The sequence below is a fragment of the Vipera ursinii genome, assembly GCF_947247035.1.
Source record: "Vipera ursinii genome assembly, chromosome: 1".
In the NCBI taxonomy this organism is placed as follows: domain Eukaryota; kingdom Metazoa; phylum Chordata; class Lepidosauria; order Squamata; family Viperidae; genus Vipera; species Vipera ursinii.
In genome coordinates this window covers 140,818,355-140,844,952 of record NC_139512.1, presented here as the reverse complement: position 1 = coordinate 140,844,952, position 26,598 = coordinate 140,818,355, and the positions used below count along the sequence as shown (strand labels likewise).

The 26,598-nt window shown below is 43.9% G+C and overlaps 1 protein-coding gene across 1 annotated transcript in view; it reads right to left on the bottom strand.

The window, feature by feature from the left end:
- ARHGAP15 (Rho GTPase activating protein 15) overlaps positions 1-26,598 on the bottom strand; it is a 474,106-nt gene that overhangs the window by 24,683 nt on the left and 422,825 nt on the right. The window contains exon 13 of the mRNA XM_083348755.1: positions 15,898-16,003. Within this exon, the coding sequence (XP_083204881.1) occupies positions 15,898-16,003 (106 nt within the window). The remainder of the gene's footprint in view (positions 1-15,897; positions 16,004-26,598) is intronic.

The window sequence follows — 26,598 nt, the reverse complement described above, 5'->3', positions numbered from 1 at the left end:
ATAAATGGGATTAAAATAAAATAAATAAAATAAATAAATTTGATTTATCTAGTAAAATGTTGCTGGAAAAATTACTTTTACAACTTCTTGTAATTCTTCAGACCTATAAATTCACAACAAAATTCTAAAAGGCCCTTCACAGATTGTGTTTGACATATCTTTTGAATTCCCAACATTTTGAACATTACTGTATTTTCTGGTGTATAAGACTACTTTTTAACCCATGAAAATCTTCTCAAAAGTCAGAGGTCGTCTTATACGCCGGGTGCTGAAAATTTAGGGACAGGGCTGGCTGGAAAACCTGGAGCGGATCTCCCATTTAGTCTCCACAGGGAAAGCAGGACCAATTGGAGAAGAAGCTGCAGTCTGTGATTTTTTACAGGGTTTATAGGGTTTCCTGCCTTAGCAGGGGGTTGGACTATTTGACCTCCAAGGTCTCCTCCAACTTATTATTATTATTATTATTATTATTATTATTATTATTATTATTATTATTATTATTATTATTATTATTATTATTATTTAATCCACTTGCACTGTTTTATGTTTACATGTTTGATGACAAATAGCCTTATGTATATAAGTGACAGTTTTCCTACTAAGCACCTGCATGTCATAAGCATTTGAATTAAAATTACCATATTAAAATCAAATCTGATGTTTTTTAATTTTTATTTAGTGTGTGTTGGAAAAGGGGTAGTCTTATACGGCGAGTATAGCCCAAACCCTATAATTTAACAGGAAATGTAGGGGGTCGTCTTATACGCCCAGTCGTCTTATATGCCAGAAAATACGGTACTTTGAGTATCTTTGCTCCTAGCTCTGCATAAATAGCATTCTCCTGTACACTTGGAGGAATTCAGAGGCATTTTAAAAGTGTCATCTCCCGTCAATGCCACCATCCTTATAACAGAATCTAAACTATCTATTCTAATCACAGGAGATGGTGGTAAGCAATTTGTGACATTATTTTATTTTATTAACACACATACACAATCCTTAAGAATTTAACCTCTTCTTTTGGATTTACATGGGGGGGGGGGATAACGGAAAACAAGTTTACAATATCTATATTGGCCTGATCCCGCTGAAGCCGACTTAAGCAATAGAAGTCACATGGATACCGTGCATTTTTATTTCCACCAAAACACGATAGCAATGGAAATTTTGCAGCCTTTGCTAAGTGTTCCTAGCTGTCATACAATAGCTTTAATTTTTGATTTATCCACAGCATTCTGCATATCGCTGCCGAACCTGTCATCACATTGTCATTGCTTCCTTTTCCTGAACTACTGTTGCATTCTTCTTAGATGTGTGCTGTTGGCTGAGATATATAATAGGTAAAAATAAATCTACTTTGTTAAATATAGTTTCCAGAAATGAGAACTGTGTAATAAAACCAGCATAAGATATCATGTTCTATTGCTCTAATTTCAACCCTGCAGGTTTTTGTTTTCTTTGTGATGCCTGGAAAAATGTGAAGATAAAGACAAATTTCTGAAAAGAGAAGAAGGCACTTGAGTTCTGTATAGGCCCATGTTTAGTGTTAACAGTGGCACCGGTGGGTGGGTGAGTGTTTTGGTGTTTTATTTCCCCCTCTTTTTCCCCGATAAAATTTCTTTGCTCTGTACAAAAGGACAGTAAAATTGACTGAAGGCATGATTAACAGAGCCAAGAGCATGGATGGCACGATAGAAAAAGGGTGAGAATTGCCTGCCTGGAAAAAAGAGAGAGAGAGAGAGAAAAAAAATGCTTGGATGTGCATAGGAATGCTGCCCTGCAGTGAAATGCAACTATCTTTAAAACATTAAAAAGCAGGAATGAGCAAGCTTCTGAAAAATCAAAGGTGAAGTAAAAGGAATTGGCTTCTGTTTGGCAAAGCTGCCAGATAGGCCACAGGAAGTGGCTCACATGATAAACCAGGAGGCAACTGTAAGCTCCTCTGACAATGTGCCCGAAAGTTTCTTGCCAAAAAGACAGATGCCATTGCTGGAAAACTCCGCCATCATTGGGCATGTGGACTCAATGCTTTCCACTTAAAGAAGGGAGGAGAAGGAGGAGGAGGAGATAACAGAGATCCATCCTCATCCGAATCATTACATTTGAATGTTGCTTCATTTTAAAAGCGAACTCTTCGACAAAATGCTGTCACCTCCTTGCCAGATTCATTGTTGGAGTTAGAACCAGGATCCTCTTTGAGAGTGCATTATTCAGAGCGACGTACTGTACCAAATGCGCCAAGGGTTTCCTCTCCCTTCCTAGATCCTAACCTTTTCAGTATCAATAAATCAATATCCTACTGCTTCTTTGTCATACTTTTGATTTGTCCCCCTGACACGTGACCACATTTTATTGATAGTCCCTTGTGCATGCAACTGGAACATTTCTCAGGCTCTGCAGTACTGAATCAGTAGCTCAGTGGTGAACTTTATTGCTCGAGGGAACCTTTTTCAAAAGGAGAGCACATTTTATAAACCCCCTTAGAAGCAAGTTTTCTCCCTTGGATCAGAATCCAGAGTTAACGGGATGCCAGGACAGAAAAGTCAAATAATCTTTCTTAGCTTCCACCCAGAATCTTGGAAGCCAGAGATCTTTTGAGTTGACAGGACATTCATCTGTTGGATTTTAACCAGCTGTAAGAAATTAAAAGAGGGCACCTTTTAGAGCATACCCTCTTGATTTTTCATAGTATTCTAAGAACTGGAAATTTACAAATCATAAAACTGCCGGAGTGGAAGAAATTGAAACCTTCTTTGAATTGCTCAAATCCATGACTTACAAATGGTGGCACACTTCTGCTTATATGAGCTACAATCAAAGAAGATGGAAAAGTACAAAACAAAGTAAAATGAAACAAAGAAACGAGCCAAGAAAATACTAGCTAGATGTGGATCAACAAGAAATGGGGTTTTTGGAAAGCTTAAAAAAAAAAGATTTGGAGGTATCAGGGCAACGTTTCGACGAAATCTCATCCGTCATCCTCAGGCTGGTGACTTCAGCTTCATTCTTCTGGGAGAAGTGTGTGGTAGTGGCTGTTTATTCTTCTTTTTTAAACTGCCAGAGGGGGTGTGTTCTGTGGGTGGAGGTGTGCTCTGATTGGGGGGGTTAGCTGTGTTCTGATTGGGTGGGAGTGTGTTTTGAATGGGGGCTGTGTTCTGATTGGGTGGGGATGTGTTTTGAGTGGATGGGCTGGTCTCAGCTGCCAGCCTTAGACCTGAACTGGTGAGTTGTGCTGCTTTTGTTCGGCTCCGTGTTTGTGGTGGTGCCATGTTTTTATAGTGGGTGTCAATTTCCTTATTGTGTGGTTTGGAGGGGTTTAAAGTGGCTAATGTTGCAGCTGTAGTTAGGTTTCTGTTTTGTAGTTGTGTGTCGTTATCGTTGTGGGTTCGGATTTGCTTTTTGAATGGTTGTGTGGTGGTGATGTCATGTGATGTTATCATGAGTTTGGGTCTGGTATCATTCTTGGTGGTTGGGACTCGTCTGTCAATCAAGGCGGGTTTCCAAATGGCTGGTAGGCGAGAGGTATCATCTCGTTTGTTCATGCTGTGAGGGCATTTTTCTATCTCGATGGCTTCTCTGATTATTCTGTTGTTAAAATGTTCGATTTTGGCGATAGTTCTTTTTTTTTAATTTTTATTTATTTATTTATTTATTTAATTGGATTTATATACCGCCCTTTCCCGAAGGACTCAGGGCGGTTTACAGGGTATTTAAAACAAGAAATACAAAAGTTAAAAACGATTAAAAATAATTACAACAGTCCCTGAAAAAGTAAAAAAAAAAAACAATTAAAATTAAAATTAAAATTCTCAGCCTGGGCCAGAGAGCTCGAAGAGCCAGGTCTTCAGGTCCTGGCGGAATGAACGGAGGTCGGGGGCAGTCCTAAGCTCCATGGGCAGCTGGTTCCAGAGGGCAGGCACACCCACTGAGAAGGCCCTCCCCCTGGGTGTTACCCACCAGCAATCTTTTACCGGCGGCAGCCCGAGAAGTCCCTTCCTGTGGGAGCGCACTGGACGAAGGGAACTTGATGCTGGCAGCAGGTGTTCCCTCAGATATCCCGGACCCAAGCCATTTAGGGCTTTATAGGAAATCACCAGCACCTTGAATCTCACCCGGAGGGCAACCGGAAGCCAATGCAGCTCGCGGAGTAGAGGTGTTACATGGGAGTATCGGGAAACCCCCATCACAACTCGCGCGGCCGCATTCTGCACCAGCTGAAGCCTCCGAGTGGTCCTCAAGGGCAGCCCCATGTAGAGAGTGTTGCAGTAGTCTAAACGGGAGGTCATGAGCACATGAGTGACTGTGCGTAGGGCATCTCGGTCCAGGTAGGGTCACAACTGGCGCACCAGGCGAACCTTGGCAAAAGCCCCCCTGGTCACGGCTCCTATATGGTCTTCAAAATTGAGCCGCGAGTTAAGGAGGACACCTAAGTTGCAAGTCCTATCAATGGGGGGGTAACACCTCACCCCCCCATCGTTAGAGATGGAATAGTCTGGTTGACCCGAAATGCCGGTATACACAGCCACTCAGTCTTGGCAGGATTGAGACGAAGCCTGTTTCTCCCCATCCAGACCCGGACCGCTTCCAGGCAACGGGACATCACGGTGAGGGCATCACTGGGTTTGTTCGGGATGGAGAAAAAAAGATGGGTATCATCAGCGTACTGATGATACCCCACCCCGAAACCACGAATGATCTCGCCCAACGGCGTCATATAGATGTTGAACAGGAGGGGCGAGAGAACCAACCCCTGAGGAACTCCACAAATGAGAGGCCGTGGGGCGGACCTCTGCCCTCCCATCAACACTGACTGCGAGCGGCCCAGGAGATAGAACCATCGCAAAACAGTGCCTCCCACTCCCAACCCCCTGAGATGCCGCAGTAGGATACCATGGTCAATGGTATCAAAAGCTGCTGAGAGATCTAATAGGACAAGGACAGAGGAACAACCCCTGTCCCGAGCCCGCCAGAGATCATTCACCAGTGCAACCAATGCCGTCTCCGTGCTGTGTCCGGGCCTGAAACACTATTGGTACGGGTCCAGATAATCAGTTTCCTCCAGGAACAGAGGAAGCTGATGTGCCACCACACTCTCAACAACCTTCGCCAAAAAGCGAAGGTTGGAGACTGGACGATAATTATTTAAAACAGCCGGGTCCAGGGCAGGCTTTTTGAGGAGGGGTCTCATCACCGCCTCCTTCAAGGCAGCGGGGAAGACACCCTCCTTCAAAGAAGCAGTTATTACTGCCTGGAACCAGCCTCGTGTCTCCTCCCGGGCTGCATAAACCTGCCAGGAGGGGCACGGATCCAACAAACAGGTGGTGGAGCTCAGCCTCCTCATGATCCTGTCCACATCATCAGGTGAAACAGGATTGAACTCAGTCCAGATAACATGCTCAAGACAGTCCGATTCCTCCACGTCAGACTCCGCCCAGTCAGAGTCCAGGCCGGCCCGGATCTGAGCGATTTTGTCCGTCACATTAATACTAAACTCCTCAGCCTGACTCTGTAAGGGATCCTCCCTCACCTCCTTGTTAAGGAGGGAGCGAGTCACCCTAAACAGGGCGGCCGGGCAATTATCTGCGGACACGATGAGGGCAGCGAAGTAATTAGACTTCACCGTCCTCATCGCCGCAAGATAAGACCTTATAAAGGTTTTTAGCTGCAATCGGTCAGATTCGGATCGGCTGGACCTCCAACCGCTCTCTAGACCCCGTCTCCGACGCTTCATCTCCCGGAGCTCCGCAGAAAACCATGAAGCCCAGCGGGATCTGCGCTGGGTCAGAGGTCGTGAGGGTACAACACAGTCAAGTGCCCTGGTGGCCGCCCTTTCCCAGGCATCCACCAAAGCATCGACTGGGCTGTGGGTGAGGGCGATGGGTATAGAACCAAGCACCATCTGGAACCGTTCCGGGTCCATTAGGTGCCTGGGGCGGAACTACCTGGTCGGTTCCGCTGCCCAGCGGTGGGGGGTGGCATAACGGAAGACCAGCCACAGGAGGTGATGATCTGACCATGACAGGGGAACTGTTGTGATTCAGGGTCAGCCTGTGGGTTCGGCAGCCGGGTCGGATGACTCGGATGACTCAGACGAGGGGGAGGAGGAGGGTGTTGAAGACGAACTTGCTGATGATGGCTTGGAGGCTTCGCAGAGCCCCCAGCCAGGCCCCTCTTGCTTGGTGGAGACTCAGCTGCGCGAGCCCGACAGTGCAGATGAAGAGGACCCACAGCTGGCCCTGTTCAAGGACGCCCGACGCAGGAGACAGACCAGTAGAAGCAAGCAGAGAAAGGCTGTGGGACTCCTCGGAAGGAGGCACAGGGAGGCCACGCCCTGAACTCTAATAAAGGGAGTGTTTGGGGAAGGGCTGGTTGCTGAAAGCAACCGCTCCGTTTGAGGATCAAAGTTCCGGTATCTTGTTTCATGTTTTGTTGTTTGTTTGAGTAATAAATCTTGGCAGACGTTTTCCAGCCTCAGACGCTTTCCAGCCTCTGCCGTTTGTACAGGGGTTGCCTTTCTGCAAGGCCGGTAGCAGGCTGGTACAGAACAGTTTGCTTTCAGCCTTCCACCCCTTACTACTATTATGGAGCAGCTACGTGCCGAGAATGCTCAGCTCACCCAGCAACTCACTTTGCTGGCAGCTCAGGTGGCTCAACTGCAAGCTCAGGTTCATGCTGCACCCCCACCCAGGAGAAAATGCCACGTTGCAATGCCGGATAAATTTACAGGTACTCCAGAACTGTTTCCTGCTTTCCTGGGACAATGCCAGCTCTTTATCAGCGTGAGAGCAGCTGAATTCCCCACTGACCGGGATAAGGTGGGGTTTGTGTTAAGCCTTCTTTCGGGTGATGCAGCTCGTTGGGGCACGCCTCTGCTGGCTCAACCTAGCCCATTGTTGGACAACTTTGTGGGGTTTTGTGACCATATGCGTCTGATGTACGAGGACCCTATTAAGACGCAGACTGCCACTCGACGCCTGAAAGCTCTGAGGCAGGGTCAACGCCCCCTACAGGGCTATATCAGCGAATTCCGGTTGCTTAGCCAGGATTCCGCCTGGAATGAGGCTGCGCTCGTGGATACCTTCCAGGATGGATTGTCGGAGGAGATGTTGGATGAGCTGGCCCGTGTGGATATTCCCTCAGACCTGAATGGGCTGATCCATCTCTGCCTGCGGATCGATGCTCTGTTGCAGCAGCGAAAGAGTCGCCGTGCCACCCCACAGACCCCTGCCGCCCCTGTTGTGTGTGAGCCCCCAGTTCAAAGGGAGGAGCCAATGGAGCTGGGTGCCGCCAGGTCTCGTCTATCGGAGACTGAAATGAACGACATCTTCTGGGATTTGTTGGACCAGTTTGTCGTGATCTACCTGGACGACATCCTGATCTACTCCCCGTCACGTGAAGTGCATCATCAGCATCTCCGTCAGGTCCTGCAGCGACTCCGAGAACATTGGCTGTTCGCCAAGTTGGAGAAGTGCCAGTTTTACCAGGAGACCATCGATTTCCTGGGTCACCGTATTTCTCCTGAGGGCATCGCCATGGAGCCGAGTAAGGTTGAGTCTTTGCAGAGTTGGCAACCCCCGCGTCGCGTGAAGGATGTTCAGCGACTTCTTGGATTTGCCAACTACTATTGAACTTTCATCCCTGGCTTTGCTGCCTTGACAGCCCCCCTCACCCGGCTCCTGCAGAAGAAGACTCGGTTCCAGTGGAACGCACCGGAACAACAGGCGTTCCAGGCTTTGAAGGAAGCCTTCATGAAGGAGCCCATCTTGAAGCATCCTGACCCGCAACGGCCGTTTGTCGTGGAGGCGGACGCCTCCGACATTGCCATTGGGGCCGTGTTACTCCAGGCAACGACGCCCAGCGGTACCCTTTTCCCTTGCGCGTATCACTCTCGAAAATTGAACCCCTCAGAGCGCAACTATACCATCTGGGAGAAGGAGCTGCTGGCCATCAAAGCGGCGTTCGAGGCCTGGAGGCATCATCTGGAGGGGGCGCGGCATCAAATCGAGGTCCGGACGGACCATAAGAATCTGGAAAGCCTGCAGACCGCTCGGAATTTGAACCAACGCCAGATCCGGTGGTCTCTTTTCTTTGCGAGGTTTGACTTTCGGGTTCGGTACATACCAAGCGGGCACAATCAAAGAGCGGATGCTCTGTCCAGGAAGCCCGAATATACCCGAGTGGAAGACAAGCTTCTGCCCAGGACAGTGATCCCCGTCGAGTCTTTTGCTGCGGTACGGGAGCCGATTGATATACGGGCTCGGATCCGGGAGGCGCAGCAGCAGGAGGCGTGGGTGGCTCAGCGGAAGGAGGAGGTGGGGCCAGATTCGCCTTGGACGGTCACGGATGGACTCTTGTATCATCGTGACCGGCTCTATGTTCCGGGAGGGCCACTCAGGGGACTCATCCTCAGCCAGTGTCACAATAACCCGGCAGCGGGGCATTTTGGCCTGTTCAAGACCCTGAACCTGGTTTCCCATACCTTCTGGTGGCCCCGAGTCTGACACGACGTCCAGTCCTATGTCACCTCCTGCATCCCATGCAGGCAGGCCAAGTCAGCGACAGGGGCCCCGCCTGGATTACTGCAGCCTTTGCCAACACCCAAAAGACCCTGGGGGGCTGTGTCCATGGACTTTCTGACGGATATACCCCCATCCTCTGGTTTCACGACGGTGTATGTGGTGGTGGACATGCTGACCAAGATGGCGCACTTCATCCTCTGTCGCGGCTTACCGTCAGCCCGCGCCACTAGTCGTATGTTTATTCAACAGGTGTTTCGGCTGCACGGCCTCCCTGATAGAGTCATCTCCGATAGGGGGGCCCAGTTTACAGCCCGCTTCTGGCAGGAGTTGATGCATGCGTTGGATATCAAGGTTTGCCTCTCGTCTGCGCATCATCCTCAAACTGACGGGGGAACCGAGAAGGTCATCGGTATCCTGGAACAGTATCTGCGCTGCTACGTCAATCTGCAGCAGAACAATTGGGTGGACTATCTGGCCATAGCTGAGTTTGCATTTAACAACTCGCAGCACACCTCCACGCAGATGACTCCGTTCTTGGCCAATGTGGGTTATCACCCTTGGTTTTTCCCCCTTTCTCACATGGACTCACCGGAGCCGGCAGCGAACGACTTCATGGCAGAGTTACAGGCGATCCATCGATTGGTGCGACGGCAATTGGAGAAGGCCAAGGCCGATTATAAGAGGTTTGCTGATCGGTCAAGACAGGATACGCCTCCACTATCGGTGGGGGATCGGGTCTGGCTGTCCACCAGGAACCTACCATCCACACGGCCGGCGAGGAAGTTGGATCACCGATATCTAGGACCGTTCCCAGTCGAGGCTGTCATCAATCCGGTCGCCTATCGCTTAACTCTGCCACGTTCCCTGCGCGTGCACCCAGTCTTTCATCGGTCTCTGTTGGTCCCCGAGCAACCGGCTTGTCCACTCCGCCAAGCGGAACCTCCCCCATCAGGACCTCGTGATGGAGGCAGCACCCCCGAGTACGAGGTCGCCAGCATTAGGGATTCCCGTTGGCTGAAAGGTCGTTTCCAGTACTTGATCGAGTGGAAAGGATACGGACCGGAGGACTTCACCTGGGAAGACGCGACTGCCGTTCATGCCCCTGCGTTGGTGACTGCTTTTCACGAACAATTCCCATCCCGACCGCATCCGGATCGGCAGCCCCGGGGGAAGGGCCCTGCGGTGCGGGATAGTGTTGTGATTCAGGGTCAGCCTGTGGGTTCGGCAGCCGGGTCGGATGACTCGGATGACTCAGACGAGGGGGAGGAGGAGGGTGTTGAAGACGAACTTGCTGATGATGGCTTGGAGGCTTCGCAGAGCCCCCAGCCAGGCCCCTCTTGCTTGGTGGAGACTCAGCTGCGCGAGCCCGACAGTGCAGATGAAGAGGACCCACAGCTGGCCCTGTTCAAGGACGCCCGACGCAGGAGGCAGACCAGTAGAAGCAAGCAGAGAAAGGCTGTGGGACTCCTCGGAAGGAGGCACAGGGAGGCCACGCCCTGAACTCTAATAAAGGGAGTGTTTGGGGAAGGGCTGGTTGCTGAAAGCAACCGCTCCGTTTGAGGATCAAAGTTCCGGTATCTTGTTTCATGTTTTGTTGTTTGTTTGAGTAATAAATCTTGGCAGACGTTTTCCAGCCTCAGACGCTTTCCAGCCTCTGCCGTTTGTACAGGGGTTGCCTTTCTGCAAGGCCGGTAGCAGGCTGGTACAGAACAGGAACAATGGTTGGAGAACCCCTCCCACATCATCCAACCACTGTCTAGACAGGAACACCAGGTCGAGGGTGTGACCCCCCCCACATGAGTCGGGCCCTGAATTACTTGGGTCAGGCCTATGGCCATTGTTCTGTACCAGCCTGCTACCAGCCTTGCAGAAAAGGCAACCCCTTTATAAACGGCAAGAGGCTGGAATACGTCTGCCAAATTTATTACAAAAACAAACAAGACACGTACCAAGATACAGGAGCTTTGAAACACTATCGGAGTGGTTGCTTTCAGCAAACCAGCCCTCCCCAAACATTCCCTTTATAAAGAGTTCAGGGCGTGGCCTTTCTTTGCCTCCTTCCGAGAAGCCCCACAGCCTTCCTCTGTTTGCTCCTACTTGACTGCCTCCTGTGTCGGGCATCCTTGAACAGGGCCAGCTGTGGGTCATCTTCATCCACACTGTCAGGGTCACACAGCTGGGTCTACATGGTGACCAAGTGGGAGGGGCCTGCCTGAGGGCTATCATCAGCAAGATCTTCAACACCCCCCTCCTCCTCTGAGTCGTCGTCCGACCCAACTGCCGAACCCACAGGCTGACCCTGAATCACAACAGCCGTCATGGAAGCCATGAACTCCCGAGCTAACTCAGATGACCCTCCCAGTGAAGGCAAGTTGAAGTCCCCCAGAACTATAAGCCTTGGGAACTCCACCGCCAACCCTGAGAGGGTGTCGAGCAGCTCGGGCAGGGCTGTTGCCACACAGCTGGGCACCAGGTATGTGAGCAAGAAGCCCAACTGAGCCCAAGGGCCACATCTCAGGAGGAGGGACTCACTCCTGGCCATCTGGACAATGGTGGTCTCCCGCGGGCATAAAGTCTCCCGGACAACCACTGCCACCCCACCACCCCTACCCTGAGCCCGTGGCTGGTGTAGCACATGGAAACCTGGAGGACATAACTCGGTCAGAGGAACCCCTCCCTCCGAGCCCAGCCAAATCTCCGTGATGCATGCCAGATCCGCACATTCCTCCTTGATCAAATCCTGAATGAGGGGAGCCTTGTTAACAACAGATCTGGCATTAAAATAAGCCAGCCTAATCTCAGGGGCCTGATCACCCTCATCCCTGGGCAAAAGGGTGCTAACCGGAGGGTCAGAGCGCGCTACCGCACGCAGATCACGGGGGCGCGATTCCAGATGTTGATGCGGCTCTCTGTGCAACCACCTGCTGCCATTCCTTATCGTCGTGGGGATTTGAAGCCCCACCCCAACATTCACAGAACCAGCAACCACCTCCCCCAACCCCATCTCGTCGGGACCCCTAACAGGCCCAGACTGAGCGCCGGTTAATAATTCCCTCCCCACCCTACTATCCCTCCCCCTCCCTAACCTTTTAAAATAACCGGCTAAAACATGTATCAGGGGCCTCTTAACATGTCTCAACTCAAGGCCCCTGTCTAAGCCCGGCCACCTCTCGGAGTCCCAACAATTGGGCTCGTCATTAAGGGTAGTGTGGAAACAGGCAGCTGGCCATGCCCAGGAGGGAGAAACCCCCCTGAGGGCATACATATCAGCTCCAGAGTAATGGAAACAAACCATGCAGTGATAAAATGTCCACATAGGGCAGATATTACAAATATTACAATGGGTGATTCGATGGAATGATGGTATTCAGATGGAATAATATTGAGTCCAGTAGGCATGTCTCTCAGTCCACTAGTCCAGCTCAGTTCTCACCTGAGCTGGCGATCAGAAAGGAAGCCCCAGCCGTTCTCTCACTCCAGCTGAGGAGTCCAAATCAATTTCAGGTCCCATGGCTTTAAAGTGTTGGAACAGGGATGAAGTTTGTTCTCCTTTTCTGAGTGAGTTCCTGTGCTCTTCAATGCGTGCACTTATTCTTCTGTTGGTCTGTCCGATGAATGTGGTGGGGCAGGTGGTACATGGGATTTCGTATACTCCTTGGTTTTCTAACCCAATTATGTCTTTGGGGTTTCTTAGGATGGTGGATATTTTTCTGTCTGTGTAGAATGCTGTTTTGATGTTGTGTTTTTGGAGGATCTTGCTGATTCTGTCTGTGGTCCCTTTTAAGTATGGGAGGAGGGCTTTGCCATTTTCTTGTTCTCTGTCTTGGGTTTTTGTGGGTGCCTCTCTTTGGATTAAGTTGGTAATCATGTTTCTTTGGAATCCGTTGGCTGTTAGTACATTAGTGAGAGTGTGTAGTTTGGTTTTTAGGTGTTGTTCGTCAGCTAGGTGTTTTGTTCTGGAGATGAGTGTCTTGGCTACGGAGTTGATCTGTGCTGGGTGGTGGTGTGTGAGTGGAATGAGCTTTGTACGTGTGAGGTGATGGAATTTGCGTAAGGCTGTAGTTGTTTGGCAAGAAATTTGGCTAGATTTTGTAGAGGTGAGCCTATGGAGCTGACTATGGGTCTGAGTGGGGTTCCTTCTTTGTGTATCTTGGGCAGACCATAGAGCTTAGGACATCTGGATGATTTTTCTCTGGGAATGATTGTTTGCTGGATCTCTTCACTGATGGGGGTGGCTTTTATTTTGGATTTTGTGGTTTTTTTCCAGGTAGGTGGTGGGATCTGTCTTGAGGAGTTTGTATGTGGAGTCTCGGAGTAGGTTGGATAATTTGGTATGGTAGTCAGATGAGTTCATTACCACCGTGGCGTTGCCTTTGTCTGCTGACAGAATGATTATGCTGGTGTCTGTTTTTAGGTTAAGTAGTGCTGTCTGTTCCTCTTTGGGTAAGTTGCTTTTGGGTGGTTTGCTGGTGCAGAGGATGTTGGTAACTTCGAGTCTGATTTTGTTGGCGTCGTCAGGGTTAATTTTGGTCAGGCTGGATTCGACTCCACATATAATGGTTTCCGTGGGAATGTGTTTGGGAGCGACTGCAAAATTAAATTCTTTAGACAGGACGTTGGTTTCAGCTTTGGTGAGAATCCTATCTGAGATGTTGTGCACAGTTTGTTTCATGTGTTGCTTTGAGAGAGGAGGGGTTTGTTTCTGGCATTCTTTTAGCCTTCGGAGTTTATTGGTTTGTGTGTCTGTTTTGTAGGCAGTCTCTGTTTCAGCTCTCCAGACAGCAATTTGTTTGAATTTGTCCCAAAGTGTGGGGTGGATCTTGTTGCTGAGTTTGAGGTGAAGTGTGAGGAGGTCTCTGTTGATTCGGTCGAAACGTTGCCCTGACACCTCCAACTCTATGTGGGGAAAAACCCGAATGACCAAGGATCTATATACAAACACCCGCGAAAACCTCAGAATATATATATATATCTAGCCAATATATATATATATATACTGTGTGTGTGTGTGTGTGTGTGAGTATACACTGTATATATACAGTGACCAAAGATCCACACTGTATATACTGTATATACTGTGTATACTGTATATATATATATTGTATTATTACAACTTTTAATTGATTTCTTCCTTTGCAGATTTCTCCTCCCGCTATACTTCTTAATGCAATAAGTATAGCTTACAAATTGCAAGGTAACATTGGGATTGTCTGCCTAATGTTCACAATCCTGTAAAATTCAAAGTATTGCTTCTGACAGAAATAGCAACGTACTGTAAGGAACGCATAAAAAGAAGGCAGACCTTAAAGCATCAAACTGCCACGTTTTCAACATAAAGGTTGCACCAACACCTTGAACTGAGCCCGGAAAACAAATGGACAGTTTGTAACACAGACATACCTTGATCAAAATGCCTCCTTCTCACCAGCAATCCTACTGCCGCATTTCATACCCATTGTAATTTTCAGACATTTTTCAAGGGCAGCACTACTTAGTGTGTATTACAGCAGTCTAATCAGGGAACTAAAGCATGAATGACTGGTAGATCGGCATAGCTTAGCAATAAAATATGGCTAACTAATTAGTAGGTGCTTCATAAGTTTTTAGAAAGCTGAATATCTTTTTTGTATCTCATGGTTTTTCAAAGGGCTGCAACAACAGTATACATTTCTTGCCTGATGAAACCCAATTCAGTTCGTTTTCATTTTTAACAAATCTGAGAAGTGATAACAAGGACATTATCAATAAATTATATTACACAAGGTTGACTCAGCCTTCCATCCTTCTGAGGTAGGTAAAATGAGGACCCAGATTGTTGGGGGCAATTAAGCTGACTTTGTAATAATGCCGCTTGGGGTGTGTGTGTGTGAAAGCCCTAATAAGCAGGCATATACATAGAATGAAGGCTACTGCTAAGCTTGTAAGCCGCCCTGAGTCTTCGGAGAAGGGCGGGATATAAATGGAATTAAAATAAAATTTAAAAAAATAGTAACTAAGCAAATAATAATTTCTGACTAAAGGGCACAATGGCAAACCTTTCTTAAGGCTAAATTCAATAGCAATTATTTTTAATAATAAAAAGGGCATAAGAGATGAAACAAGATCCGATTTGTCCAAGAAAGAAAAAGCAACACTTTTCTAATAACAGCTATTGATACAAGTCAGGTCTTAATTATCTCACTTGTTTTATTTCTGATGAAATTAGTAGCTATATCTTTGATTCCCCCCCTGTAATATAAATCAAACAGCTCAGTCTAGATGGGGATCCTTATATTGGAAGGGCTTTAATGCTTTGATTCTTGCTGCAGCCCAGTTGGAATTAGTTTCAAGAGATCACTTCTGGTAGTGTAAATAGCAGGCCAAAAATAGTTAATTTGGAACAGGATGCTCAGGAGGTCAAACTATAAATCAGTGGTTTTTAAATTTGGGATAATTTGGGGCATATCCTGGGGGTAATGGAGCAATTTGTAATTGCTTGTTTGTGAGTCAAGGATCCAGTTTGGGACTACTATCTTACAGGTGCTGGAGTAAAACAACACAACCTGTCTTTGTGAGGGTAATGACATTATTTGAACTGGGAAAAAGCTGAGATAAATTGATGGGAGCTCATTCTGTCATGTTGCTCACTCTCAGGTTTTGAACTGCTGAGCTGTCAATCAATGGTCATTTGACTTAATGCCCTAACCACATGAATCATCACAGCCCCTGGCTAGGGATACAAAGCTAGGGACACAAGTGGAGCCTTGAATGTGAATGTGGGTTCACTTGTATCCCTTGGTTAGGGATATGAGTGAAGCCACATTCAAGATATGCCCCACCACCATTGCTTAGAATCATCATAACATAAAGGTTCTACAAACTCTTTTATATGGTGTATGTATGTATGTATGTATGTATGTATGTATGTATGTACAGTATGTACGTATGTATGTATGCATGCATGTATGTATGTATGTATGTATCTGTCTGTCTATCTATCTGTCTATCTATCTATACACACACACACATACACACAGGTACTGTATATATACATGTATTAAAAGACAATGTTTTACTGTCATATTCTCTATATACTGTACCTAACAAAGATGAGGCTAATGAAGATGGCAGTTCAGGCTGCATTTGTCCTTTCCTATGCCAAAATCAGCATAGACTAATATTAAATATACTTTTCCATTTAATTTCCTTATGTCTGAAATCTAGTATGGGACAATCTTTAAAAATGTAACATATTCCACACAAGCAGCTTGATAAGACCTGATTATGTACTGGAAAAGTTCAGCATTGAAGCAATACAGCACGTTACTGAAAACCAGTCTGCCATTTTTGTTTGTAATTCCCGTTTTCTTCTATAAAGTTTCATAGTTTTTTCACTTACTTTTGCAGATGTGCAAATAGTATTTTCATGGTGTCATGATTTGGCCTGGGCAATTTCTGTACAAGGTCCTTTATGGCTTTCACTTGGCTATCATATTCTTGGATTTCTGAAAGAAGTAAAGAGTTATGGGTGTTACAATAGTATCTGACTAAAGTGTTGCTGCTACCATGGTTGAAACAAACAAATGTGATCTGGAAGCGTGGTTATAGCTGAAGTGCCCCCTGTTTTAAGCATTATTTTCCAATAGAGTGTGTTCACATTTTCATACATGACACAATGAGATTTTTACGTCCACTGATTCACTATAGCCTCCTGAAGTCCCTGTCCCTCAGGGTACCCTCAGGTTAGACAATGGGGACTCTCAAATGTTGAGAGATGCAGCAGGACTCACTGTTGTTGGAGATGCAACAGTGTATTGTGGCTCAGAACAATGGCACTATCTCTGATAAAGTGAGCTGAGATCCATGAAAGCTGAGGCATTATCACGGGGTGCAACTAATGTTATGAATGTGGTTGTTTTTGCTATAGGTGACACACAGAGCTGGCCTTTGGAAGATGGGTCTGAGATAGCAAAGGCCAGGGCATGACCTGTCATGCCAGAATCTCATTTCATGAATTTCCTGAGCAAATACTTTTCTAGCTCTCAATGTGCTACCATGACTTAAAGGAATGGGAACGTAATGGTTTATGCTCTTTCATCTTTTCTCATTATGGAAGATCCAGACTATTTTACAAGTATGAATAATTCCTCATATGTGGAGTTGTTGGTGCTCTATGGTATTATCTAGTCAGGCAATGAAATGTCTGCAAGCAAACAACCAAGTTCAGAGAGCACCGAGGACTCTAAAATTCAACTCTGAGCTACATATATTTTCTTCTATTGAAATTCCCCATCTTATGAAAATAACACACAATTGTCTATATATGCGCACAATCTACCCATTAGGTCTTCTCTCACCCAAAGATAATTAACAGGAAAGCATTTGATTGCATTAACAAGGACGTAATATTAAGTCATTCCCCTGCTCATTACTGACCATATTTTCTATTGAAATACAATTAAGTCATACATTCACTAAGTTTTAATTGGGACATTAGACATATTTTAGCAGCTATTCATACTGCTTTGTAAGTTTTTTTAACTTTGTAAGTTATATTATAGTTTATGGCGGAGAAAACTCTATGGCACCTTTCAATCCTGCCATATAAAGGATCCTCATCAACCATGGATCCATGAGACAGCAGAGGCCTTGGTCTCAAGGAACTGAGTTCATATCATTTCAGACTGCCATGTCTGATAATTTCCATAATTGAATACTATTTGATTGATAGATCAGAGAAATTACAATAACTTTCTTTTCCAAGACATTCATTTTTACATGGAAGTCTCACATAGAAGTCAAGCAAATGTGTCTTCTATATGAAGTGGTGTGTTTACTGTGCAGATTCATGACCTCAATACAACTTAGGCCAGGGAGGTTATCCTCATACCTAATAAGCATGCCTACCTTATAAGCTTTATTTTATGCTGTGTAATGATTAATTCTTCCTTATGTTGATTTTAGTTCACATCCTCTCCCTTGCTTTTCTATCATTTCATAACTGCCTTTTTGTGGAAAACAATTAGTCAGTAATGAAAGAATGTGAGATTGAGACCTATAATCACTTTTGTGATGTGAAACTTCTTTTAATGTTGTCATAACAACACTGCTGCTGACTGGCTTAGGATAAGCATATTTTCTATATGATTAATGGCTTCCAAGTCTTAAAATATGGTTTCTGGGTAAGATATTTGCATGGGATGTTGAAGCACATATAACTGTGCTTTCATTTTGCAAAAGATAAGATAAAATAAATGTTCAAGGTCCCTGACATAAGGAAACAGTTTTACATGCTGCAGGTTTTAGATAACCTGGATCTTGTGACTGGCTTTATCTAGCATAGGTTTTTAATTTTAAAAAACATTTTCCTAATTACTTAGTTACACTCTGGAAATATTTGGTGAGTTCCAATACGGAAGAGATATTTTCCCACCACAGAAATACTGTGTATCAGAATACTTTGCCTCAGGATTGGAATTAGAATATATTTATTTCATTGTATAATAATTTGGCATAAAGTTTAAAAAATGGAAAGGGGGCATATATGAAAGACAAAATATCAGGAAACAACCGGAATCTGTAAGGATGGGGTAAGGAAGACTAAGAGACAGAATGAGCACAGCTTGCAATAGATACGAAAAATAACAAACAAACAAACAAACATATTGGGGTATGTGTAGATAAGTCTAGGAAACTTTTCTTAATTGGAAATGATTGCATGATGGCGATGGACAACAGGTAGAAGGCTGAATTGCTAAATTCTTATTTTACATCTGTCCTTTCCCAAAAGGAAAAATATGAACAACTGGTCAATCTGAAGGTGTACAATAGGGGACGTAGGAGAAATACAGGTCAAAAAGGAAGTAATAAGAAAACACCTAGATATTCTGAATAAATTTGGTGCCTGGGGTGGATGGATTACTGGGTGCTAAAGGAATTTGCAGATGTATTCTCCAAACCACAGACTTTTATCTTTGAAAACTTCTGGACCACAAGGTGTCAATAGGTTGGGGGGGAAAAACCCAAGATTGCCCACCGTTTAAAAAAGAGGAAAAAAATTAAACCCAGGAAACTACAGACCAATCAGCTTGTCATCAATACTGAGGAAAATCATAGAAAAGGGAATCAAGGACTAAGTTTCAAACAACTAAAAAAGAACAAGTCAGTTCTGAGTTGGACTTATATAACATGATGATTCCAAAAACTGGGAAGCACAAGGGAACGCCAACTGTGTCATGCATACTCTTACATGGCAAGATTATGTTTGAGCTTACGATTCATTTCTCCCCATATATTTCTTAGTGAAGGAATTGTCAGGCACAAAGTATCAGCACCTTTCATAAAATTGCAGCAAAGACAATTCATTGAAACCTATATACACAAGACTCTAGTCAACTAACAGTCAGCACTAAATGAGCGTTTGAGAAAGGTCAACGGAACTCAAAGGGAGCAAGACATGGATTTCTTGTACCAATACAAGGACTCTAAACTGATGGTGTGTTTAATTCTGCCCTCCAGCTCTTCCGGCTTTTCTCCTACATTAATCTGGCCTACTTTCCCAGAGGAATGGGGACTGCACTTCTTAGTCACACACACATGGGCCAGAAAGTGGTTCCATAAGTTTCTTTCTTCCAATCTCTCTCTTTTTCCCCCCTGTGATTTCCCAGAAGGCAAAGAGGCTGTGAAATCCCTATCTCTTTCCTCTACTGGGGTTACAGATAGGATTCCTGGTAAAGGCATCCTTCAGGAAGATAGCAGTGACTGCATAAATTATCAACCATCGAGGCAGGTCGGTGGGCCAGGACGTGTAAACTAAGAGAGGTTCTGGTAGAGGAGGTCTGAGGCCTCTGACCTTTCACTTTGTGGGATTAGTCTACAATACTAAATACATGTGACTGGCAGCTTGAAGTGAAACTTGGGTTCATCATACCTTCATGCAGTCATGTTTGTACTATTGTGCATTGTCATTTCAGTCATCCAGGTTTCATATGGAGATGATCTCAACCCATGGACCGAAAAAGAAATATGGTCATATAAATACATTCCTACTCTCTCCTCAGCATGTGCTCAATGATCTAGTTATATTAATAGTTGTTAGATATAACGAGTCACGTGTATGATATAAAGTACATAAATATTTATTATTTTGGTTCTCAGTTTCTCTCTCTGTTTTCTGGGGAGTGGGGAGCACAAGTGATTATCAGCTACCTTTAAAACAAATGCAGCACTCTTGAAATATTTTGATAGCAATTCCACACAGTGCAAAACTAAAAAAAATAAATAAATAGCTGCCCTCCTATAAAAGCTTTGCTATGTTTTTTATTACCTAAAAACCATTCCATTACAAAATGTGGTAATATAAGCTTTAAAGGAGTTGAATGCATTGTCTTAGAGGGGCTCAAGCATCTAGATTTAGGATCAAACATTTCTTTGGCAAAACGATCCCCTCCCCGGACTAAATCTTTATATAGATTGAGAAAGGTGGAATAGACTCCCTATTCTGTCCTTGGCCATCCTACAAAAGCCCCCAAAAGATGTGAATCTGGCTGGATAATTTGAATACTCAGCAAAGTTCAAACTGACTTTTTTAATATGAACATTTATAAAGTTCTGGCTTTAAAATAAAAAGCTTTATTCCTAGCGAGTATAGTAAAGACAGGGAATTATTTTTATTTACAACCCAAGAACAAATTTTAAAGCATAACAATACAACAATATATCAAATATGAAACCACAATAAACATGTAGAGAAAGCCTGAAACAATTAGTAGTGTAAGGGAGGCATCTATGGCTATTTGGCATCCTTTTTTAAAAACAGCTAAACTTTGGCCTTCTAGGAGGAGAACAATAGTTTCCTGGTCAGAATAATAGTTCAGATTTGTAGCAATTCACCTTACAAGTTCTGTTTTCCATTTAGTGTAAATAATGTGTGCTCTAATACCAGGGCTTTTCAACCTTTTCACCCATTGTACCACTTTTAGTATATGGCAACATTTGAGTACCACCAGCGGGCCTAGCAAGGTGTCAAAAAACTGATGACCAAAGGGAAAAAAAGGAAAAAAGTGATGAAGTATAGGTAGTCCTCAACTTACAACAGTTTGCTTAGTGACTGTTTGAAGTTACAGTGGCACTGAAAAAAGTGTCCCCCAAGCCACAGCCGAGCAAGACACCTGCCTGCCCGCCCGGCAGCGCTCTTCCTCCTGTCCGAGGTTTTCATTGTTGTGAGCATTTCTGTTGAGGATTGGCAGCAGGGGTGGGCTGTGTTTGGTTTTTATCCCCCCTATCTGCTGGGTGGTTGCAGCAGGTTTTGGTCACTTCACATGACCCTGGGACACTGTGACTGTCATAAATATGAATCAGTTGCCAAGCATCTGAATGTAAATCACAAGACCCTGGGGATGCTGCAACATTCCAGCTGATTGGCGCTTCTTCTGGGCTCAGAGAAGCACCAGGATCAGCGCCAAGCTCCAGCTGGAGCCTGGCACTGATCCTGGCGCTTCCACTTAGCCCTGACAGCCCTGCAGCTCCAGCCATCTCTCGCTCAGGCTTGTGCGGTGCTGCCACCGGTTCAGCTCATTCCCCTCCCCCGCTACCACTTTTCTAGGATGGTCGCATACCACCTGCCAGATGCCAATGTAGCACAGGTGGTACCCGTACCACTGGTTGAAAAGCCCTGCTCTAATACTACATTGGATGCAGAACTGAATGCTGTATTGAACATATACAGATAGGGTTTTCATAGAGGATGTTGATATATCTGCCAGTTGTTACCCTAATATGTGACTGAAACTGGGATCAAGCTGAAAATTCTTCTGTGTGAGGTGTTGAGAAGTATCTAGGTTTGAGCGAGGAAGGATATTTATATTCTCATTATAATCCAGTGAGAAACACTGGGTCTATCTTTTTGAAGCCTATGACCCAAATCCTCTGCTGGAGGTTAGTTATGATCTTGTCAGGGCTGATGTTGGAAAGGAACATAAGGTAAGGTTCATCTTATCTCATTAAATAGGCTGGAGTCCTCTTTAACAAGATTGAGTTGTCTTCTGAAGCATTCAGAACTCAGTTAGGACTCAGACCTACAATATCTAATAAGGTAAAGTGAAACAAAGTTGTTCCCCAGAGAATTTGCTTTATCAGTATCTAGAGTGGCATAGCATCAGATGGGTCCCAAAGGGGATGAGTCTAATTCTAACCAAGTAAAAGAGTCAGATTTATGGCCCTTAAAACTGAATAACTTCTGATCTGGAGTCATCCTTATACACAGTTGTTTACCACATAATATTGAGCCTCAAATGTTGGTCTTAAATAGTTTACTAGTGTGCAGGTAAGATTTACTCATAGATGATGATGTTTATGGTGAAGATAGTGACAATGTGGTAAAGTATCAAGGTGAAGGATCAGGAAAAAAAGAGACTCAGGTTCAAGTTGATTCTCAATCATGGAAACTCTCTCAGCTCAGGATTATTGTTGTCATTCCAGGGATGACAACTATGTGCAATGCCAATGACAACGGTGATGATAAATAGCAGAAGTAATAGTATGAATGTGTTTGATATTAATCGAGTATATTTTACATTTGGATTTTTTTCCCCTCTGAAAGTGTCTAATATCCTTTTAGTATCGACTGACTGCTACAATTCCTTAGCTGCTAGTTGGAACTATTATTCAGTGACCATCCACTTCTATACAATAGGCCACCAATGTTGGCCATGGAGGACAAGGAAGAGTATAATGATTTCATCCTAACTCTCCTTCACTGAAAAGAAGTGTTCCAGTGCAGGAACAGAGGGTTGTTTTTGGTCTTTTCCCTAATACCCGAATACTAATACCACTTTACAATGCCTTGGTAAGGCCACACCTGGAATACTGCATCCAGTTTTGGTCACCACAATGTAAAAAAGATGTTGAGACTCTAGAAAGAGTACAGAGAAGAGCAACAAAGATGATTGGGGGACTGGAGGCTAAAACATATAAAGAATGTTTGCTGGAATTGGGTATGTGTAGTTTAATGAAGATAAGGGTGAGGGGTAACATGATAGCAGTATTCCAATATCTCAGGGGCTGCCACAAAGAAGAGGGAGTCAAGCTATTCTCCAAAACACCTGAAAGCAGGACTAGAAGCAATGGATGGAAACTAGTCAAGGAGAGAAGCAACCTAGAACTAAGGAGAAACTTCCAGACAGCTAGAACAATTAACCAGTGGAACAACCTGCCTCCAGAAGTGGTGAATGCTCCAACATTGGAAGTTTTTAAGAAGAGACTGGCCAGCCACTTGTCTGAAATGGTATAGGGTTTCCTGCCTGAGCAGGGGGTTGAACTAGATGACCTCCAAGGTCCCTTCCAACTACTACTACTTCTTCTTCTTCTTCTTCTTCTTCTTCTTCTTCTTCTTCTTCTTCTTCTTCTTCTTCTTCTTCTTCTTCTTCTTCTTCTTCTTCTTATTATTATTATTATTATTATTATTATTATTATTATTATTATTATTATTATTATTATTATTATTATTATTATTATTATTACCTCCCGGAGGAAAATAATGGAAATGGTGTAGGGTCATCTGTATTGGTGAGAGAGGGTGCAAAGTCTTGATGGCAGAATAGAAGACCAGAATCAAATATTCCTTGTACATTTAAAAACTAGATTATATTTACCAGCCTAAATTGTTGAAATAACAATACTGATTGTTAATATATAAATATTTGTAATAATACTGCAGGTCTCAACAAACTTTTCAGACCTTCTTTTCCTGTGGACTCCAAAAGAAAGAAATGAGTTATTTTTAAAGCAAAATTGCCAAATCCAAGGAAAATGTGGAAACCTTGCACAAAATGTTATGATCATATCTTCGGGCAACCTCACATATTTTTGGCTACTATTAATGAAAAATACCCCACTCATATATTTTGGAGTACTGTAGACACAAATTGAGTGTCTCTCTTCTCACACACACAGACGAGGGAACCTGCAAATTCTACAGTTCTAACATCTGAGTTAACATTTACTACCCAATGCTTTGTGCCATGACTTCCCTCTAAGCTAATTTGTTTTAGCTTAGAACATATTCTTCACAAAGAGGGTGGAAAAATTCATTTCTAAGGATTGGAAGGAATGTTGCATATCTCTGTTTTATGAACCAACCTATTTGCTAATTGTTATCTGACTGAAAAAGAGGAAAAACCGTCAATGTGTGGTAACTTTAGTCAGCATTTCTGAACTGGGAATGATAAACACCTCTGCCTGGTTCTGGCATTTATCAGTCATGAAATATTATTATCACATAGACTCACAGCATGGTTACTGTTATCATCAAGGGAAAAAGAGGAAGCTAATCTTAATGGTTTGTAAAGCCGTTACCTGCATTGGTCTGACATTTATCACTATCATCTTGCCACATGGGTCCTCCCTCGCAAAGGTATATTATCTAGAATGGACATCACTATGAATTATTATTTTGCAGCTAGGTAGAAAATTGTACGTTGTAGATACCTTTTCTCATTATAAATCACAGTCACACTTCACCATTTCCCAGACAAAGATGCTGAGACCGGGCATTTTGCTACCCGCTCACTGTTTCGCAGTTCCATGAAAATATTGGATATCCTTTCCTTAGAAAGGATGATACTGTTCTCAGTAGAAGATTTTTTTAAAAAAAAACCTGCATCACAAAAGTAATTTTAAAAAACAGAAGAACAAATTGGCACTATGAAAACAAGCTTTGCTTAACGGAAGAATGTGTCTGCTGATTCATGTGGAACCTGGAGAGAGAGGCATAATCTTCTTGTAAGCAACTTACTACAGGTAATACTTGATTTGCAACAGTTCCTTTAGTGACCGTTCAAAAGTGTAATGGCACTGAAAAAAGTGACTTATATGACCATTTTTCACACATGACCACTATTGTGTAGTGGGTCCGACACAAGGAAGAGACGCCAGCCAGAGTGTGAGTTCAGCTCTTTATTGGAGGGGATGGCCCACTGGGGAATGAGGGTTACCTGGCCTCCTTAAATACCTAGCCAGGTAAGCGGACAACCAATGGGGTTGGCCCTAGGTTTCCCACCGAAACTGGGTTTCCCGCCAAAAACCGTTCAGGCCAATGCCCCCTGGTGGCTGTTGCTATGCAGGTGCCTGCATACATAACAACCACTGCAGCATCTCCACTGATCAAAATTCAAATGCTTGGCAACTGACTCATATTTATGACAGTAGCACTGTCCTGGGGTCATATGATCATCTTTTGTAACCTTCTGACAAGCAAAATCCATGGGGAAGCCAAATTCAATTAAAAACCATGTTACTAACTTAACAACTCAGTGATTCACTTAACAACGGTGGCAAGAAAAGTCATAAAATGGGCCAACACTCACTTAACAAATATCTTGCTTAGCAACAAAAAATGGGCTCAATTGTGGTTGTAAATTGAGAACTACCTGTAATGTTTCTAATCTCTATTTTCTCCAAGGGTTGAAGATCTGAAATTAAATATTCTAAAGCTACAGCTCACCTTTGAATCCTAGTTATTAATGATTACACAGAATACATTTCTGACTATCTTATTAAAGCATGGTAAACGCCCTCAGTTTTGGATAGACATGGATTACTCCCAATTCCTTCTAAAGTCATCTTTATATCAAACTTATAAGAAGGGAAGGAAAGACATTTCATTTGTAACCCATACAAATTTCATTTGCAACCCATAACAACAGTAAGCCAACTGATATCTAATGTACCAAAATAGAGCACTCAGGATTACAAATCTAGACTGTTAATCTTCTAGCTAACGAGTGCTCTGTCTCCATAAATGACACTTCCAAACATCGGTTTAGAATAAGTACTTTGTTACTGAACTGGAAATTTACAATTCTTGTATAACATCCTCTTATTAGAAACAGACCTTTGGATTTAGTCTGATGTAAATTCCTTACCCTGCTAGGTAGTAGAGTTTGACCTCTGTCTCCAGCCTCAACCTTGCATTAGTCGAGGCTGAAGGACTTAATGTCCTTTTACCCCTCTACCAACTCCTATTTACAAGGAACTTTGAGATAACACCAATATATGCTTAATGTTTCATTTCAGTCCTTCGAGCCTTGAATTTTTGTTCTCTTGTGCCTCAATGTTATTTTATTTTCAACATAGGGTGCAACTACAAATAGTACTAGATCATTTTGTCTCTCCCTCCCTGCCCCATTCTTCTCACTTTTTAATATTTGTTTTACATCATAATCATCGTTTCACCTAAAAACTAAAATAAAAATATAAAACTCTTTCTGAGACGCTTTTTGACTCTTCCTTTCATCTATCCATCTCTCTCATTAGCCTCAAATAAAAAAAAAGAGAAAAGAGAATGAGCCAGGTTGCAATTTTTAGTGCTAGGGAAAATGTGAGGTTTCTGATACTGGCTACAACCAGGCATAGCGTTGGGCAGACGTTCGGCGAGCTCCCCTACTGTGCTGCTGTGTAAGCTTCCCTGCTGGTCTGTTTGCTATAGTCTTAATGTCTGTGAAAAAATCTGAGGCAACTAAATTATGCTCTGCCCTTTTGGATGTAAATAAAACATCCAATTTAGACAATCTCTAATGCCCTAACGCAGTTTCGGTCATTCTATGCCAGCTGATTATTATTATTTTTTTGGAATATCTTTCCTTCCTCCCAAATTTTTTACCTTATGGGAAATGTTGCTAAAACAGAAGGCATATTTGGTTATTCCAGCTGACCTTTGTAAGTGGGAATAAGCTTTCTCTCTCTCTCCTTCTCTCTCTGATAAAAGAGACAAAACATACAGACAGATAAGTAAAAATATATAAGAATAGAAATATAGGTCTAATTATATTTTGCTACCTAATCTATTATTCATTCTAGCTAAAGTTTTAAAGTCCTGATTTTAACCATTATTTTTACAGGCAGCATCAGTGCTATTACTCATGTAGAGACATAGATATGCACACTGGCATACATACATGGTGAGTTTTGGTTTTTTTTAAAAAAGTTCATCCTGTTGTCCCTAACTTCAGTTACATTCACTCTTTAATTTATTTACTTTTTATTCATGCTACCTCCCCAATCGGTACCCCCAAAAGACTGGGAGAGAGAGGAAAAGGTTGCA